The sequence below is a fragment of the Arvicola amphibius genome, chromosome 9 (assembly GCF_903992535.2).
Source record: "Arvicola amphibius chromosome 9, mArvAmp1.2, whole genome shotgun sequence".
Lineage (NCBI taxonomy): Eukaryota > Metazoa > Chordata > Mammalia > Rodentia > Cricetidae > Arvicola > Arvicola amphibius.
In genome coordinates, this window is record NC_052055.2 from 42,707,190 (window position 1) to 42,726,669 (window position 19,480).

Consider the following 19,480-nt stretch of genomic DNA (forward strand, 5'->3'; position numbering starts at 1 on the left):
GTTTCACTCTGTTCTCTGAATTTTTAACTTATCTGTTCTGTGGCCTGTGGTCCATGACAACCTGGCTGAGCCTGTGTTTTCTGAAGCCATACTGACCTCTCTTCTACCCTGGGAGCTTAGTTGTACCCTGCTGGCAAGGCCCTTTCTGATATTAAGTGAAGGTCACCTGCCATTTCTCCTTGCTTCCTTCCCAATCAGGATGTTTGTGGTCAGCGAGAATGACGCAGACCCAGGGGGACCATTCCTGTGGCCCTAGTCTTGGCTGCCGGCTCACAGGCAGCAGGCTGGGAAAGGCTTCCCAAGGACACATGGGAAAAATGGTTCCTAAACCTACCTACGTCAGCTCCAGGCCCCAAGAGTGCTGAGCGGGCTCACTGTCCAAGTATTTCCTTTCAGTTTTACACATTGGTCCAAGACAAGCTTGGGTTTTTGGAAAGTCTGACCCCCTCCAGCAAGTCCCCTCCAGCATGCTGTGCCTTGACCAGGGTTCCTGAGCTGTTAGCACAGAGCCCAAAGTAGAAGAGACCTCAGTGAGGAGGTCCAGCTGGGCGGCAGCTTCTCAGAAGTCACCCCCCAGGCCTGCTCAGAACTTCTTTCCGCCTCTCCTGAGGTCCTCCGGGCTGTCCATATGTTTGCTCGGGAAACCCACTGTCTTACATGAGATGGGGCAAAGCAAGACATGCGGCATTTCACAGCTGGAAGGCAGGAAGCCCAAGCCTTGATTACCCCCAGCAGTGGAAGCGTTGGGCTCTCGGTTGCTTTTGCCTCTTGATTTCTCAGGGTTGCCGTGATTTCCCTACAAACTCCGGGTGATGTTGCTAACCATTCAATTATCCAGCTCTAAGTTTACCAATGACTTCCCTAATGCCCAGCAACTAAAAGGCCCCTCATTCACTCTTAGCATGTAAATAGGTGAACCAAACACCTAGAGTTTTATTTGGCGGGCTCTTGAGTATCAGTTGATGCAAGGCCGGGGGTGAGCCAAGCTGAGGTAGTCAGCTGCCGTTACTTGTTAATAAGAATGAGTCTACAAGATCCCTGCAGGCCAGATCAGGGAAGAGCATGAGGGGCTTCTTGTTAGAACAGATTTCTGTCCTTCAGAAGCTTCAAGAAGGGGCCTGTGGTTCTGGTTACTTTGGCTGGCCTCCGGGGAGTCCCAGTGTATTTGGGCTGCTATCCACCGTCCCTCTGCCCTCCTCCTGGCACCTCTGTGTGCTTACCAGGGTTGCTGGGGTGAAGCGCCACTAATGGGGTGAGTGGGGCTTCCAGTGGCAGGTGGATTTCTTCTCCCAGCGCTGCTGGCTTCAGGAAGCAGTCCTCTTGGCCCTGTTCGGCTTTTGCCAGCTGTCTTTAGTGTCCCGGGTTCATGGCTGTAGTCCTTTGTTCTGCTCTTCCGTGTTCAAGAGTGCCATTCATCCCAGCTTCAGAGTTCATCAGTGCTCATTATTCCGTGGCCTCTTTTCACCGGTATTGGAAGCCACCAAGGAAAAACAAGTTCCGAGGCCCTGGGTAGACACGTTTGGGACTTTCTGTATGGCCTGTTGCTCACAGGTTCTTCCTCTGGTGTTTTCCAGCATGCCTCATGAACTCCCTGATTGCCCATGTTCTTCATCCCAGCTGCAGAATAGGGGCGTTATTTGGTGTGTCCTTCCTGAGACATTTCTCTTGAGCCTTGCTTAGTAGCCATATCCCAGGGCACCATGGTGAACAATTTGGGGACAGTCACAGGCACTGAAAGGGTCTCCCTTGTGGTCATCTGGAGTATACCTTCCTTGGGCATGAAGCGTGCACTGGGTGTGTGACCCTTTCTAGGCTGGCAGCCTGCCCAGGGTGAGGGGACTTCCCATGAGGTCAGCAGGTGCTCGCTGCTCCACTCCTGCCCCGCGGCCTATGCATTGATCTGCTTGCTTTGCGGTTTTCAGAAGCGGGAAGGCCTGCTGCACTCCAGCCACGTCTCGGAGGAGCTGACCACAACCACGGAGTAAGTGGATGGCGACTGCCCCTCAGGGTTTTGTACCTCATGTCAACTGATCCTCAGGGACCCATGCCCGATGCGAGCCAGGCCCCGCCTCTGGCTTCAGGCAGGGACACTGGCCTGGGGGAGCCTGTATTTCTCCATATTCTTTAATCTTGTGTATGCTTTTTTTCGTGTGTTTCCTTCCTCCACACATTTCCTTCTGGGTTTTCCGTGTCCGTCTCTACCATCGGAGGCTGATTCCTTATTTTAGAAGATGAACTGAAGGGATGGGTTCAGTCAGTAAAGTGCTTATTGTGTGAGCGTGAGAAACTAATCTTCTGCACCCACATTAAAAAAAAAAACATTCAGGTGCAAGAGTGCATGCCTGTAATGCCATTACTGGGGTGGCAGAGACAGGAGGCTCTTTGGAACCCGTTGGTCAGTCTTTCTAGCCAAATCAGTGAGCTCCGGGATCAGTGAGAGACCCTGCCTCAAAAAACAAGGTGATGAGTCAGTCTTTGCCCTCCGTACAAAAGTGTGTGTGTGTACACATACATTACACATGCATTACATACAATTAAAAGAAAATTAAGCCAGGTGGTGGTGACATACACCTTGAATTCCATCACTACACGGGAAGCAGAGGCAGGTGGATCTCTGTGAATTTGAGGCCAGCCTGGTCTACAGAGCTAGTTCCAGGACAGCCAAAGCTACATATAGAAAGCCTGTCTCAACCCCCTGCCCCCAAATTTGAAAGAATGTCATGGGTACAAGGTGTGTTAGCTCAGGATGGCCATGGAACCTGTCGTGTCTTGCTTGTTTCCTAATTTTCATCTGTCAATCACCAGTTGCTCCTTTAGAGGGAGGGGCCATGTGATCAGTCAGAACTGACTGACCTATGGTGGACACTGTTGAGTCTTCTGGTCTCTTTGAGAAAGCTAGAATGTTTAAAAGCCTAGAGGAACTATACCCTAATAACAAACCAGGTAGTGCATCATGTGTGTGGTCCCACAGCGCCCATGACAGATCCTAGGCACTCACTGCTTTTGCCCCTCCTGACTAAACCTGTTTCAATATTTAAAACCTCGATGGTGTCAGCTAGCTCACCAGCTCCATTCACGGAGATGCTACGGCTGTGTGTCTATGGCCTTTCAGCAGCTGACTGGCACGGAATCCACTCAGGCATGGTGAGTGGGCTGCCAGGGAATGGGAGTTATGGCAGTGTGCCCTGTGGTGTGTGTGTTCCTTCCTGCTTCCCGCAGCCCTCAGGGAAGGGCAGGGAGCTGGGGTTGGGGGGTGATGTCAGGTGTGAGTGTGTTGTGCCAGCACCGTGGGTCTGTGGCTGCAGAAGGGTGAGTTCAGGGAATGCACAGCCGGGTGGGGGCTTGGTGGCGCGACTCGAGATACCACCCCTGGGCCATCTTTTTTTCCACACAAGCCTGCAGGCAGCCATGTGAATGGGCTCAGCCAGGCAGTTTGCTAACCTTGCTGTTTGACGGGTCCTGTGGTATCTGCATCCGAGGGCTTCCCAGGTCCTGATGGACCCAGGGAGCCTCTCACACTGCCTTTCCTCCTCACGGGCTGAGCTTCAGCTCTCTTTCCCTCTGTGTTCTGAGAGGCTGAGTACCCTCATCCTGGCCCCATCCTGGATTCCTGACCCGTGCCTTTTCTCTGTGGGTCACAGCAAGTCTCGGGTCATTCTGAGATAGGGATTTGTTGAGAACATACTCCACCTAATGACTTTGAGTGGTCAGGGGCCTGTACGGCTGTGGGAAGTAGCTGAAGCCATTTATTGCAGTCTACACAGGGTGAGGGGGACCAGAGAAGGCAGCAAGAGGTGTTGGGGGTTCCACAGTCATCAGGGGCAAAACCTGAAAGCAGAGAGAGGTGTTTGGCCGATGCCCTCCTAACTGCCCACCATCTGTGCCCAGCGCTCCAGAGGCCCGCTGTGTGCCCGCCAGAGCTGGTCATGGAAGAGCAGGGCAGGTGGAGGACACGGTTCATCCATTCCAGGGCTGACAAGAAGACAGTTGGGTAGGATGTAAGATCAGACTCAGGGGAGGGCTTGGGATGTTCTGTGCCCATTGTGGTGTTTCCAGGGGCAGGAGCACCCTGGAGTCAGGGATGGGGACACTTGCGTTGAGCCATTTCTGCTAGATGCCAGACTCTTCTACGTAGCCAAGGGAGGAGCTGAGATGTCTCTAGTCCCTTGTCTGCTGTCATCCTCTTGCCCGACCTGGAGTTTACTCTTTCTTCTCCACCCCCACCCCCATCCTTGTGGCCACGGTGGCTCTGATGGATCCCCATAGAGCATCAGGTGCCTGCTAAAACTACAACGGACCATCAGCATCCCTGCTGTTCACCTCTCTGTGTCCTCTCTGGTGCATGTACCTTTGGAGATGCACAGGCCCGAGGTTAGTGGGTTAGTGGGTTGTTTTTTTTTTTTTTTTTAGAAAGGGTCTTAACTATGTGGAGCAGGCTGGCTTTGAACTCACAGAAATCTGCCTGCCTCTGCCTCCCGAGTACTGGGATCCAGTTATGCATACTACACCGGGCACATTGTTAACACTTAGCTCCTACTTTCCTTCTGTCTTTCCCAGAGGGCTCTCCCTCCAGGAAGCCCTTCCAGCTTGCCAACTAAACAGGAGTGAATGGCCTTACCACACCCATAATCTTTCACGATCTTCCTTGTTAGTAGCTCTGAGCTGTGGAGGAGAAATTCTGGCCAGGTCCAGGTTCAGGGTGTTTGGTTCTGTGTCTTTATTTCCTGCACACAGTGGGTCTTTCCAGTAAGTATTTACTGAGACGGAGCCCAAGGCCTTGCCCTAGAGGTTGCTGCCTAGGGACTGAATGCATCTCTTAGCTTCAGGAAGGGGACATGTGTGTGGCAGCTGGAAGTTGGCTCCAGGACCATGACTCATGGTGGCTGGGTTAGCAGCAGCCAAACTACCTTAGTTTACTTTCCATGTTTGTGATAAACACCGTGACCAAAGGCACCTGAGGAAGGAAATGGTTTACTCCAGTTTCCAGCTGTAGTCTCACCTCTGAGAGAATTCAGGGCGGGAACTCAAGGAGGGAACCTGGAGGTAGACACCGAGGCGGAGGTCATGGATCCAACACCCCCACACAGACGTACATACAGGCAGAATAGCAAAAAGTAAAAATAAAAAAACCCCATGGAGTCTTTGAGGGACTCTCAAAAGTCCCTCCAAAACGTCACCAGCGCGGTTTCCCAGCGTTATTTTCCAAGTTCTCACAACCAGCTCATTAATCTTTGAGCAAATGGCTTCTCTAGCCCAAAGTTCCAGACTCCTTCCGTACTCACCCTCTATCCCAGTGCTTCTCGCCCTTCCTAACACCGCGACCCTTTAATACAGTTCCCCATGTTGTGGTGACCCCCACCATAAAATTACTTCGTTGCTACTGCGCAACTGTAATTTAGCTGCTGTTATGAATCGTAAGTATCTGATATGCAAAATGTCTGATAGGTGAACCTGGGGAAGGGCCACTGGGGCCCCCAAAGGGCCCACAACTCACAGACTGAGAAACACTGCTCTATCTGATGGGCACGGCTATGAGACAGTTTGACCAGGATCAATATACTCCTATGTCCCATGATCCATTATGTCTGTCCCCTCCAAATGGCATACCATGGTGGTCACTGTGTCAGGAAAGAGGGCAGTCTGCTGTCATTCATGTGCTGATATCAGTCATCTGTACATGTCCCTTACCAGGGGGCCCTGGGGCTGGGTGCTGGGGTCTGGTTGACTCTACCTGTCCCCCTCTTAAGACTTGGTCCAAGTGACCATCTGACTCTTTGTCCTTGTTTCCAGGATCATGATGGGCCGGTTTGGTAAGTACCCTGGTTAGGGATGGGACATGCTGAGACCTGTGGGTGCACGGGGTCCAGCCCAGAAAGCTCTGGGCTTCTCAAGGTCATGCTTGTGAACTTGGGCCGGAGGGGTGAGGCTGCAGGGAAGGAGGAGTGCCCGCCTGGAGAATGTCTCTAGTTTACTTTTAGGGAGGGAGGGAGAAAGAAAAGGAGGTGATTACTTCTCACCTGACCTTGTCCCATGGGCAAGAGACACCGACAAAGGAACCAAAAACCTGTGTGGGGCAGCATTTAAACCCTGGGAAGCAGAAGCTGGCTCCCGGCTTAGCAAGGGAGGCTGATGTGGGCAGTTCAAAACAGAAAATCCTTGGCCACAATGCTGTTCACCAGCCAGCAAGGAGGGAAGGAAAACAGAAGCCAGCTGGAAGCTCCCAGCTCAGTTCCAGATGTGTGCCTGACCCTGGGGAATTCTTGGGGTTCAGGTGCCTCCTCCACAACCCTACAGAGCGCTCTTCTCTAATCTGGAGGGTCGAAGGATGTGAGTCGCCCTTGTGGGGGGCAGACCCAGCTCTGATGGCCTGAAAGGTCTTAAGTCTTAGAGAAAGCTGCAGCCATGTGACCCTGCACCTTCTCCAATGGACAGGTGCTTGGAGAATCCACGGGTGTTTCAGCATTTTGACAAAGCAGCTCAGCTTTCCCGTTTCCATCCTAGCCTGTAATGTCACTGTTATTAAACCCAAATAAAGGAAGGCAGAAGGGAGCCTCTGTCCAGTCTGTGAAGGAGAGGCGGGTGGAGGCAGCTGTGGGTCCACGAGGGACCCCTGGTGGTGTCCGGGTGCAGGCTGGTTTTGAGCCATGCTCTCCCTATGGCCTCCCCTGAGGATGCAGAGGCCAGAGGTGGGAAGATGACAAATGAGGGGGCCTGAGATGCCTCTGAGTGTGGAGCTGTCACTTCTGTGTTTGGGTTGGCCTGTTTCAGGTTCAGAGGATTTGAAGAGTTGGTTTGGTTGTGGGGAGGGGAGCCTGGGCCCTGGCTGGTGTCTTGGGAGCCCTGGCAGCTGGGAAGAACACCTGGCAAGGCACACAGGGTGTGGCTCCCAAGGGGAAAGCCAGGTGCACCAGGACTCAGCCGCAGCGCTGGGGACATCCGAGGCCATAAGAGGCCTCGGAGGCTGTACTGACTTCACTTCTCACATGCTCTGGCGTAAGATGAAACAGGCTATTAGCTAGTGACAGGCAATTAGTTTCGCCCCCGCCTTGTGCTTCTGCTGACGCAAAGAGGTCTCCTAGTTACACGTCTGACAGCCTTAGCTTCGGTGCAGCGAGTCCCTGGGCTCCCAGGCATCCTCTTGGTGGGGAGTGAGTAACACAAGATTTCTGGGCACATCTGGCTTCAGTGCCCTGCTAGGGTCTTGTTACACTACTGCCATTGCTACCACGGTGCCCTCTGCCATGTGGATTTCCACTGAGCCCTCAGCTTCTTTGCACACTGCTGGAGAGGAAGGTCCCCAAACACCCCTTGTCATATCTGTTTACAGTCCACAGTCCCTGCAGTGGCCTCTAAGGATGTCCCAGACATCGCATCCCCTGTGACCTCTTTGGTTATTTTACCTCCTGAGTATTTAGGACTCACCCTGTGGCTTCCTCAATTCCATTGCTCTCCGGCTGAGCTGCCCTCCTGCTCAATTACCCCATGGTTTCCTCCCTCATGGCTTGGCTGTCGCTCACTAGGGATCCCCTGCCACCAACCAGCATACACTGGTCCTCTCCTCTCAGGTTGTCTTCTTTGTGTCTATAATCATCCGTCAGCCCTACTCCCAGCAGTGTCAGTGTTGGTGTGTGTTCCCTTGTCCCAGGACAGTTTGTAGTCATTCCCAATGCCTCTTCCTTTGCTCAAGGCAGTCACTCACCCCCAGGCTGCAGGATCTCAGCAGCCCTCCCTAAACCCTGTCTCTTGTGAGGAGGGTCTGAGACAGCATGCTGACCCTCCTAGGCTGATCCTTGCTGGAACCAGTTCCCACAGCCTGCTTGGCCTTCAAGTGCTGTGAGCAGGGGGAACAGCTCCTCTCTGGCCCGTCTTCCATCTTTCCAGCAGAAAAAGGGGTACCCAGCCACTTCCCATCATTGTCATGTCCTGGCTGAGGTGGGAGCAGGTTTTTCCTCTCCCTGGAAACAAGTCTCCTGGGAGCTGGGAGGTTAGAGCCTGGTCTCCATAGCAACGGCTTTGCCAGTTGCCTTTTCTCTAGCTGGTGGCCCTTCCTCCCCAGTTCCCCCACTCAGGAGCCCTTTCTGAAGCTGTCAGGATGGGATGGGCAAGAAACGGAAGCAGCTCCCTCATCCCACGCTCAGTTTGCTGTGACTCAGTCTCCCCCCTTCCCCTCTCTACTAGAACCCCTGCTAAAACTCTGAGCTGGGGTTCACACCCCCTGGTCACACCCCCTGGTCATCGTGCACCCAGGATGCCACACTGAGCCGTGTAACTCCTGTCAGCCTCCCTCCCGGGCCACCCTGCTCTTAAATAAACTCCGGGCTCTCAAATTTCTCTTTGCACGGTTTGCTCACTCTGGTGGGCATGCCCTTCCCCTTCTGATCGCTCCAGCAAGCCTGGCTTGAACCTCGAGGACCTTTCCTCCATCCCTCCATGACTCTAACCTCTTGTCCACACATACACACTTGGGTGCTGCCAGAGACCAGCCTGACAGAGTTAGTCAAAGCTCAGAAGCTGAGCAGTATGAGCAGGGGCTGCAGGACTGAGAAATAGGAATCCCCAACCCTGTCCTGGATACCTGACACTGGGTCGATGTGTGACTCACTGTGGCCTTAGCCTTTGCTTTCAAGGGGTCTCAGAAATGTGGACTGGAGAGAACCTTTAGTCTGAAGGAGACTGAGTGAGGCTCCAGGCAGAACTGGGACCCTTCTGTCTGTGCCCCTCCCAACTAGTAACTTCCCCAGCACAAGAGGGAAATTGTGGAGACCGAGACATGCCTGAGGGCCAGACTTGTCCCCGGGGCCCCATCCTAGCTCTTGATGCTCACCAGGGTGGTGGAGTGACAGACTGGGTTGTTCCTACTTACAAAGGAAGAAACCCTTTGGCTACGGAAGTGGCCTGAAGTCTGTGGGCTTTCATGTCACACAGTGAGGATATGAACCCAGCTCTGTCCTCTTCCCCCCAAACCCTGTTTAGAGCCCTAGGTCCCTCCTGGCCACAGAACACACTCTGATGCTTCCTCTAGGCCCAGGTGAGCAGCCAGCGTGGGAGGCGCCCAGCAGCCGCCCACATAGTGCTCTGCCATCCCAGCGGTGGCCCGGCTAAATAAACCAGTGACGTCAAGCATCTTGGCTCCTGGGGCTTTGCCTAAGCCGCTTTACAGGGCTGTGCTGTTTCATGAAGACTAAGCTCCTTTTGCCCCTTTACAGATTGTTTTCCGGGGGATAATCTGACTTAGCTGATTGTGGCAGAGAGTGACAGCTGGCGCTAACTGAGGGTAGCTTTTTGTCCACACCGACTCTGAGAGGAAGGAGCTGCCTCCCTTCCCCCAACAGACACACACGCTCGCTCCAGCATGCACACATGCACACACACAGGGTTCCTTCTCTTCATTCAGCCTCTCCCCTTCCCCAAGGCTTACAACGAGGCCCCAGTTTGGATAGAGATGTCTCCAGACCCTACCCTGGCCTGAATCTCTGGCACTTTCCTTTTGGGGCTAGGTGGGTAGGAGGCTTCCTCTAAACCACCTGACTGGCTTTTTCAGCTCACCCTAGCCTTCTCCGTTCTCCTCCTTCATCCTCCTCAGTCTTCCCCCTCCCCCAAGGTGGGAGAAGGCTCCCTGTGCACCCCCTCCCACTGGAACACCACGGTGGAGCTGGGAGTGGATGGCCTTTCTGCTGGCTTGGTCCCAGTAGCCTACAACGCCCCAAGAACCAAGCAGACAAAGGTCAGGACCTAGGTCCTTTCCAGGGCTTCCCCCCTCCCTAGGCAGTGCTGTTGGCCGTGTGGCCCCCAGGCCTCTGCTTTGACCTGGGCTGCAGTCTTCTATCCTGAAGACGTGTGTCTCCTACTTCTTTCAAATACTGGCAGATATAGAGGTTCAGAGGGCCCCTCTGGAGGGGTTCCGGGTTTTCCTGTCCCTGAACAAAGGACAGAGAGACACAGAGTAGTAGCCAGAGCTGCAGGTTTCCAGAGGAACGATCCACTTCCAAGGGAGGAAGTGAGGCCTTCAGCTTGCAGAGCTGGGCTTCCTGTTACCTTAGAGCTGGCTTTCCCCTCATTTGCATAGCAAGGATATTTTGGTTCATTTGCATAGAGTGGGCTTTTCTGAGTGCTCTGTTTGTCACATGTAGTTCACACAAACTCATGTGTCATCATCTCTCACTAGCATCTTCCAACTGCCCCCAGGGGTGTGCCACAGTGTTACAGTGAGCCCCAGGCCACCCACAGACACAGGAGTGCTTGGGTCCTGAGCCAGAAGCACAGGCACATTTTCAGATTAATAAAAAAATTCTTTTCTCTGCCAGCTTTTGTGGACTGGAGGTGTCCATTTGTGAGAAGGGAGGGGTTTCGGGGTTCCAGGGTTTCCTCTTTGCCAACTTGTTTTTTTTTTTTTTTCATATACTAATTTTTCAAGGCTTCTGTCCACTGGTGACCTTAATCAAGTAGGGAAGGGTGGGGACTTCTGTGCTTGTTGGGGTGGGTTGGGGTGGCAGCTTGTACATGTGACAGAACAGGTTGTGGTTCACCAGGGAAGAAAGAGGTGTTGGGGTTCTCAGGGAGGAATAGGCTGCCTGCAGAGGACACCAAGGGCTCAGATGCCTTCCTGTGGAGTCCTTCAGAGGAAGTGACCTTGGAGAGCAGTGAGGCTGTGTTAAAGGCCCTATACAGGGCTGTACCTCAGAGAGACCGTTTTGGAGAGCCTGGGAAGAGAGGATGGACCACAGTCTCGGAATGATAAGGGGGTGAGAGGACATCCAGTTGCACTTTTAGAGTCTGGATGCTGAAGGGGAAGAGGCCAGTTGCCCTGGAAGCTATGGACATCCCCAGGGAAGGGGAGGTGGACCAGACATGGGGACAGCAGACCTGGCCAAGTGGAGAAGTGGTGGGATTCACAGACAGTGGTAGATCTTAGGAGAGACAAGGATGCTTCAGGAGCTCAGTGGGAGTGCGTAGGTGTCCGTGTGTGACCCCAGGCCCAAAAATTCATAGATGGTTAAAAGATTTTGAGAAAGCCCCACGCACCCTTGGTTCATAAACCAGATCGCGATCCCGGTCTTACTCACACTTGGGCAATGCCAGTCTTCAGGTTCCTCTGCTCTGGCAGAAACTAGAGGGATAGAACAGGCTGGAAACCCGAGGCAGAACATCCCGAGGGGTCAGGGTGGCTGTTTCCAGAACCAAGAGCAGCAGAGTCCTCTCCAGAACTCCCCTCTGTGTTCTCTCTTGCATGTCGTGGCAGAGCGGGATGCCTTCGACACACTTTTCGACCATGCACCGGACAAGCTCAACCTTGTGAAGAAGGTAGATTCCCCCCTCCCAAAGCCCCGGCCCCCATCACCACCCTTCATGGGACCTGTGTAGACTCCGCCTAGACTCTGCAGACCCAAGGCAGGCTGAGATGGGATGAAAGGTGTTTGGAATTTCTAAGGTTTGCCTTGTATGCTGAGACCACCCTCAGCAATGTGTGGCATGGCGCGGCTCTTTTACAATAGGGTCATGTAGGCCAGTCTGAATGTACAGCTCGATCCCTGTTGGCACTGTGTCACTAAGACTAGGCCTGGCTTAAGAGTGTGGTCTCTGATACACAGCCTTTTTGTTTTAGCCACCAGAGGAGGGTCTGGAGGGTCTCAGCCCGCCATATTGGGGGTTGGGGGAATTCTGCAGAAGGTTGCTGATATGGCCTTTGCTTCTCTGCTTTGACAGTCTCTCATCACATTTGTGAACAAGCACCTGAATAAGCTGAACTTGGAGGTGACTGACCTGGAGACCCAGGTAGGCAGGCTTTGGTGGAGGGTCCCTCTGGCTTGGGTTTCTAGTACCTCTCAACTCAGGTAGGGTGCAGGAGCCAGTGGGACCACCTTGTCTCTCTCAGGGGGAGCCTCCAGTATGTAGCTCACAGCATCGTTTCTGCCCAACCTAGCTGGCTGCTCAGATTCTCTGCTTCCTGCAGCTCTGGCAGCCAGGGACTGAAGGCTGGAGCCATGAGCTCTGCAAGCTTCAAGTCCAGAGTCACAGTGCGGGCACAGAATCACAGTTTAGCTCCTTCCCAGCCTCTGTGTGGTTTCTGCTGTGTTCCTGCAGGTGGGCTTTGGTGTTCTTGGGTCCATAGATGCATTACGTCCATCTTCTGTGGCCTCCTCCTGCGTCTGCCTCTCTGTGCCTGTACATCTGCATTCGGCACACAGCTCTCCGTGCCCTCCACCCCCACCCCGTCTGCTCCCCTAGAGTTAGTGTCTAGAAATGGATGCTTGAGAGCAGAGGACCATCGTGCTGGATTAGAGCCCACCCTAATGGCACAAATGTGACAGAGACCCTGTTTCCAAATGGAGTCACGTGCACAGAGTCTAGGGATTAGGATTCGAGTTTATTTTTGAGAGAGACAGTTCAACTTTATTATCCACCCTCAAGACTCCATCCCATCCTGCCACAGGGCCCTTTGCTCCAAAGGTCTCTGGGTCTAGAACCTTCTGTGTCCTCTGCTTCTCTGGCAGAGACGCTGCAGCCTCCCATTTGATCCTGTGGCAGCACGGGAACAATGCCCCATCCAGCCTGGCACCAGCGAGATGGCTCAGCTGGTAAAGGTGATTACCAAGCAAATTTAATGGCCTGAGTTTGATCCCCAGGGACGCACATTAGCGAAGGGACACAACTGACTCCTGCAAGTTGTCATGTGACTACATACGCACTGGGACACGAACCGCTTGCCTGCCCCATACATCATACAACTTACAAGAATAGAAATAAAATAATCATCCATTTGGGGAATAGGGACAAAACACTTCTGCCATATGTATCTCATATGCTCCCTCCTTCAGCTAGAGCACCATCATGGTGACAGTCTCCAAGCATACAAGCCCTGCGGGTCTCACAGAATTCTCCCCAGCTTAGTTGTGAGTTCTGAGTCTGAATCCTCGGCGGTGCAGACATCCCTAATGCGCGGCTGATCCTTCCTAAACCCTTGGGCGTTTTCTTCTATTGCTTTCTCTTTCCTTAACTTCTCTCATTTGCTTTTCTAATTAAAAAAGTAATTCAGGTTCATCGCAGAAATGTCTGAAAATGAAGATAAGGAAAACAAACAGAAGTCACCATAGTATATCACCCCACTGCACTCCGGGGCTTGTTCCAAGCCCTCCTTCTGGGGATTCTGGGTGTATGCAGCATGGTCTGCCTAAGGGAGCAGATTGTGTATGTATGCGTGTGTGTGCGTGTGCACATGCGTGCCCGTGATTTGCAAAAGCAGCGCTTATCCTTAGCTGTTTGCTCATGCGGCACTTGCTGCATGACACTTTCCATTTCCTGAAGCCTGGGAAGCTAACGTGAAAAGCTGTGTCTCTCCCTCCCTACTGCCCACCCCTCCCCCAACTCCGCCTGGGTCTCTTTCAAAGTGTTCATGCATAAAACAACACACTCTCCTTAATAGCAGTCGATTGCACTGGACAGCTGGTTTGTAATGTGTTGTGTTTTTTTCCCTCCCTAAATATGTTTGGGCATCTTTTTGCAAGAGATGGATGTCTCTGTCTGAAGCTATTTCACTTTTGTGTCATATTCATTCTCTCTCTCTCTCTCTCTCTCTCTCTCTCTCTCTCTCTCTCTCTCTCTCTTTCTCTCTCTCTCTCTCTCTGCCTCTCTCTCTCCTGAAGACAGGGACTTGGATTCACTTTATAGCTCAGGCTGGCCTTAAACTTTTGGTGATCCTCCTGTCTCAGACTCCTGAATGCCAAGGTTATAGACATGCACCACCATGCTGGCGCTGGCCTCTTAACTGTAACCTTCTTAGGCTGGGAGATGCAACTCAGTTACAGAGCTTGGTCCCCTCCCCAGCACTGTTAAAATAATTACCTTCCCTTCAGGTGCCTTCAGGTGCGAGGCTGCATTAGCAGAAAGCAGCGCTGGGATTGGACCACTTCCCACTCACGAGCGTGCCGAGTGGCAGGTGTTCTGGCCACAGTTATTTGTGACCTTTCTGTTTCCTTGGGGCTAGCATCTAGAAATGGAGGCGGACGCGGAGGTGTAAGAGCAACGCAGCATGCACCATGAGGCCTGGGGAGGTCTGATCACAGGAGCTGGCATTGGCTGTGTGGGCAGCTGCCCCACATCCACGGCAGCCCACTTCTTATGTGGCCCCACAGGACTCATCAGTCAGAGCATCTTAGACCAGGGGGAAATCTGCATTTTTGCTCGTTCTTTTTCTTCCTGGCCATCATCACACGGTGTAAACTAGGCAAAGTCTGCTTTAGCCATCACAGGCATCTTATTAAGTCTGTGCTTGGTGACTGGCCCTGTTTCCCACTCACAAATGAGTTTATGTCTTTTACTTCTTAAAGGCATTTCCTCCCAAGCTCCTGGGTCTTAAAATCAGATATTTGTGATGTTCCCTTTCCATTTAAATGCTGTCAGGCAGGGAGTCTCCAAGACCCTCAGGACAGTGGAGGGCTGGGTTGAAAGGATCTAAGCTTTTAAAGGGGTACCTCCCTTTCCTGCTCTCATTTATATATTTGGAGGTGCTAGTCCCTGGAAACTGACAGCCTCTGGGGTGTCCTAACTGCTCCTGCTTTTCCAGGAGTCCTGCCTGGGGATCTTAGAAAAGCCTGATTGATGGATCCTTCTAATGGTAGAAGGATTCTGTGGGTGTTCCTGCCATTCACTGGCCATGTGTGTTGAGGTTCAAATATGTCCGGTGACCCCCAAAGCTACCTTCTGTATTAATAAGCTTTTAAAGAGCCAAATTCAGGGACCAGCAAAATGATTCAGAGGATGAAGATCCTTGCTGCCAAGCCTGACAACCTGAGTTTGGTCCTGTAACCCGAATGGTTGAGGGAGAGAACTGACCCCCACAGATTGTACTCTAACTTCCACATGTGCGTCGTGGCATGTATGTGCATGTGTGTGCTCATACATTCACCAAATAAATAATGTAATTAAAAGAGAATCAAGGGGGCTGGAGAGGTGGCTCAGTAGTTAAGATCATTGTTGCTCTTGTAGAGGACCCAGGTTTGGTCCTAGCACCCATATAGTGGCTCACAACTATTTTTAAACTCTAGTTCCAGAGGATCCAGTGCCCTCTTCTGACTTCCATTGACAATGGGCATGCACATTATGCTTATACATATATACATGCATACATGCATGCATGCATACATACATACATACTTGCAGGTAAAACACTCATACACAAAATAAATCTAAAAATAAGAAATATAGTCAAATTCAGAAGTTCTGAACATCGCTTGCCCATTAGTGATGCTGCCAGCGGTCTGAGTGGTGGAGGTGTACAGAGAGCCACAGTTAAAATGGTTAGTCAAGGAAAAAGTCAACAGAGGTAGAGAGGATATGGGGACTGATGGTATATGTTCCTCTTATCAATACTTGGGAGACTGAGGCAGGACAATGGCTGAAAATTACAGACCAGGAAAGGCTAGAGTGAGAACCTGTTTTAAAAAAAACTGGCTGGGGAGGGGGGGCAGGCTCAATGAACCAGAGCACATGCTATACAAATATCAAGACCTGAGTTCAAATCCCCTGCACCCAAGTGTGGTCATGTGCACCTGTAACCCCAGTGCTGTGAGGGACCAGAGAGGAGGATCCGTAGGGCTCCCTGGCCAGCCAAACTAGCTGAAAATGGTGAGCTCCGGGTTCAGTGAGAAACCCTGGCTCAAGGGAATTAAGTTGAGAGCAATATAGGAGGACACCTGATGCCCTCTGACCTCTACATGCTTGCCTGTAGGTTTACACATACACAATACAACACACACACACACATGCACACATGCACAAAACAAACAACCCCCAAAAAACAAACCCAAAACCAAATCCCAAATGCTAGCACACAGGAAGCTGGAACAGGAGGATCATTTTGAGTGTGAAGCCAGCCTGGGCTACATTATCTAAAGATAAAATAATAACTAATAAAATAACAACAATAATAACAACAGTAACAGTGGAAGGAGTGTGGGGGTTCCCAGGCAATCAGTGTTTAACGCAGATGAGTGGTGGTGGCAGTGCACGGCAGTATGGATACTCTTCATGCTACTGGAACACCCGAAAGCAGCCAAGATGGGGGCCCATCACCAGGTTAAGGCAATGACCTGAGGTCAACTCCAAGGACCCACATGGTGGAAGTAGGGTTGTCTTCTGAACTCCACATGTGAACTGTGGTACATGTGTGCACACACATACTAAAAGTTTAAGGGCCGAAGCGATAGATCAGAGCACTTGTTCCTCTTGAGGACCTGAGTCTAATTCCTAGCACCCACACAGCAGCTCACAGCTGTAGCTCCAGTTCCAGGGAATCCAATATCTTCTTCTGACGTCCATGGGCACTAGGCACACACATGGAGCACATACATACATGCAGGCAAAACATTCACACACATAAAATCAATCTAAAGATTCAAATTGTTTAAAGCTGGTTAAGCTGGCAAATTTTGTATTCTATATCTCAGGGGCCCATCGCTACCGTTGCAAAAGCAGCTGTTGCCCCTTCCCGACTTGCTCAGGGAGGAGTATGGGTGTCAAGAGTGAGAGCCCTTTCTTCTGAGCCCCTGGTCCCCTCCTGTGGGTGACTAGGGCATGGGCCTCTTCCCTTGAGCTCTGCTGAGAGTTCTCAGTGCAGGGTAGGAGTGCTGAGTGGGGATGGGGTCCTGGGGTGGGCACTGCAGCTTGTGGGCATTCCCTCATCTTCCTATACACATGCAGGGTGTCTGTCCATCCCACACATGCCCCAGAATTGTCACTGAGTTTTCTCTGAAGTTTGCAGATGGCGTGTACCTGGTTCTGCTTCTGGGCCTCCTTGAGGACTACTTCGTCCCCCTCCACAACTTCTACCTGACTCCTGACAGCTTCGACCAGAAGGTAGGTGCCTTGTCTCCTGAGAACGGTCCCAGCCATGCTCACTGGACTAGACAGAGGAATGTCCCCCGATGCCACCGACCGACCGCAGCCCTACAGTGTCTTTAGAATGTGAACTATACAACATGTGGGGTTCAGTCTGCTGTAGCTCTCTGAAGACAGGATAGGAAACCCCTTTGTGTCATGCAGTACATCCGGGTTTACTCTGTCATCTCTCCAAGTCTTTCCCACAGGCTTGGGTTTTTTTGTTTTGTTTGTATGTTTGCTTGTTTTTATGACTCTGGTCAAATGCTGCACACAGCCCTCTGGGCGTCCCTGTTTTGGGAGCCTCCAAATGCTGTGTTCCTGGGTGATACATGTGTGGCTCCGTGGCATGTGTCTGCATATGTCTCTTACTTCATGCTCTTGGCTGTGTCAATTTGCTTCTATTCTTCTTCCTGCCACAATAGGGCTTTTTTCCAAATATTTACAACTGTCCCTCTGAATCTGCTAGGGACAGGTTCCAGGGCCCCCTTGGGTACCAAAGCCTGCAGATGTTCATGGCCCACATGTGAAATGTCCTATAAAGCATGGCGCCTACGCACTTCCTCCTGTGGATGCTAAATCCTGTCTGGTGCCTTATAATACTTAATGCAATGCAAATGCTATGCAAAGTAGCTGCTTTCTATATTGTTAGGGAGCGACGGTGGAGGATGCTTGTTTAGTATGCTGCAGTTCCCCAGACATTGCCCATCTACGGAAGATGAGCGCGCATGCGCACGCACGTGTATATTTGTGTGTCTGTGTCTGTATGCATGTGTATGTCTGTATCTGCATATGTGTACATGTAAGTCTCTTCGTGTGAATATAAATATGTATATACACATAACTGTGTGTGGCCATGTATGTATATGTCTCTCTGTGTGTATGTCAGTGTGTGTATATATGTATGTACATGTATATGTCAGTGTTTGTGTGTATGTGTATACCTGTCTCTATGTTTGAGTGTATGTGCATGTATATGTATTCATTCATATGAATATACATGTCTAGGTTTATGTACATGTGTACGTGTGTATGTGTCCTCATTCATATATGTGGATTTAAGTATATGTGTGTGTATGTGTTTGTATGTATATGAGCATACATGTGTATGTAAGTCTATTTGTGTATGTGGTGGGGCTGTGTGTATGTATGCAAACTTTATTGCTGTGCTTGGTTTCCAGAAAATTCCTCTTGTTGGACCCTCTGGATGAACCCCACAGCATCTGTGCTCCTGTTTCTGCTCCTTCTGTGCTGTCTGTCCCTCCCGGGTTCCCTGCAGTTAGGTCTGCAGCTGAAGAGTTAGTGTTGCACTTCTGGGGACTTGGCAGAGGCCAGGCTGGGCTGCTGGGGACTCACGGCACCTGCCACTTTATTTTTCCAAAGTGTGAGGCCCATGAGGCACGGAGGCAGACGGTGGCAGCCGCAGTGGGAGTCAGGGTAGCAGCAGAAGACAGGCCAGTGTTTATCAGTCTGCTGGTTCCTGGCACCGAGCTGTCTGTCTGCTCATGGCCAAATGCCGTTCCTATCATGCCTGCAGAGATAGAACTGAGCAGATTAGAGAGGTCTTGGCATGTTAAGTCCACGCTGGGGATGGAGGGAGAGCCAGTGCAGTGAGCAGCGAGTGATCCAGAGCTCACCAGGATCATGGGGCCTGATGCAGTTGTAGAAACCAGAGGTCAGAGTGTCTGGTGAACAGGTTCTTGCATAGTCAGACCCCTCTGTGGTTGTATTATCTCTGGGAAATCTTGTCTTTGTTTAAATTAATCAGGAAGCTGGTGAGAACCGTGGATAACCAGTAGAACTGGGTCTTTGTCTAAACAAGGCTTTGTATAAATATGAGAGAAGCCGCGTTCCTCAGCCTGGCTTTCTCCCTTTGTAACCAGGATTAACATCTACGCTGGCCACTGCCCTGGCCTAGAAGGCTTCAAGGATGCCTCTGGTGATGAGCACACATCCAGAGGGTCTGCCCATTCTCTAGGGAGACAGGAGGTTGGGGTGTGTGACTCTGCAGGCATCTGGGATCCTGTCCTCGGGGAGGTAACAGAGTAGGGTCCCTTTATTATTTGCATACATTTACATATATCTACACACACACACACTCACATACACACACACACACACACACACAGTCTGACCTCTTCCTTCTAGGGGTGGTCATCACCTCTATGAGCCTTGACATGTGTATTTGTTTCCTAGTCTCCGTGAGGGCCCATGTTCTGCATTGGGGCAGGCAGTGTCTTTGATCAGCTCTGTGGCCTGAAATTGAGAGTCCTTTGCTCTGGTCCCAGGCATCTTGCTGACATCTCAAGAGTGCTGAAGGCGGCAGATATTCAGCAAGCAGAGTAGGAGATGGACGAGAGGGTGCACTCGCAAGCAAAGCAGCAGCCTGCATCTTTAACCAAAGACATTAGTCTGGGGATGTGGCTCAGTTCGTAGAGTACCTGCCTAGCATCACAGGTCCTGGGTTCGATCCCTGGCATTGCGTAAACAGGCACAATGACAAACATCTGTAATCCCAGCGCTTGAGAGGTGGGGGCAGAAGGTTAGAAGTTCAAAGTTAACTTCCTATAGCTTAGTTTGAGGCCAGCCTGGGCTAAATCAGACCGTC

General features: G+C 51.5%; 1 protein-coding gene across 2 annotated transcripts in view; it reads left to right on the forward strand.

The window, feature by feature from the left end:
• Positions 1-19,480, forward strand: part of Parvb (parvin beta) — an 83,521-nt gene that overhangs the window by 60,020 nt on the left and 4,021 nt on the right. For both annotated transcript variants that reach the window (XM_038343478.1, XM_038343479.1), the window contains exons 7-11: positions 1,923-1,981; positions 5,791-5,810; positions 11,240-11,301; positions 11,704-11,772; positions 16,750-16,851. In XM_038343478.1, coding sequence (XP_038199406.1) covers positions 1,923-1,981; positions 5,791-5,810; positions 11,240-11,301; positions 11,704-11,772; positions 16,750-16,851 — 312 coding nt within the window. The remainder of the gene's footprint in view (positions 1-1,922; positions 1,982-5,790; positions 5,811-11,239; positions 11,302-11,703; positions 11,773-16,749; positions 16,852-19,480) is intronic.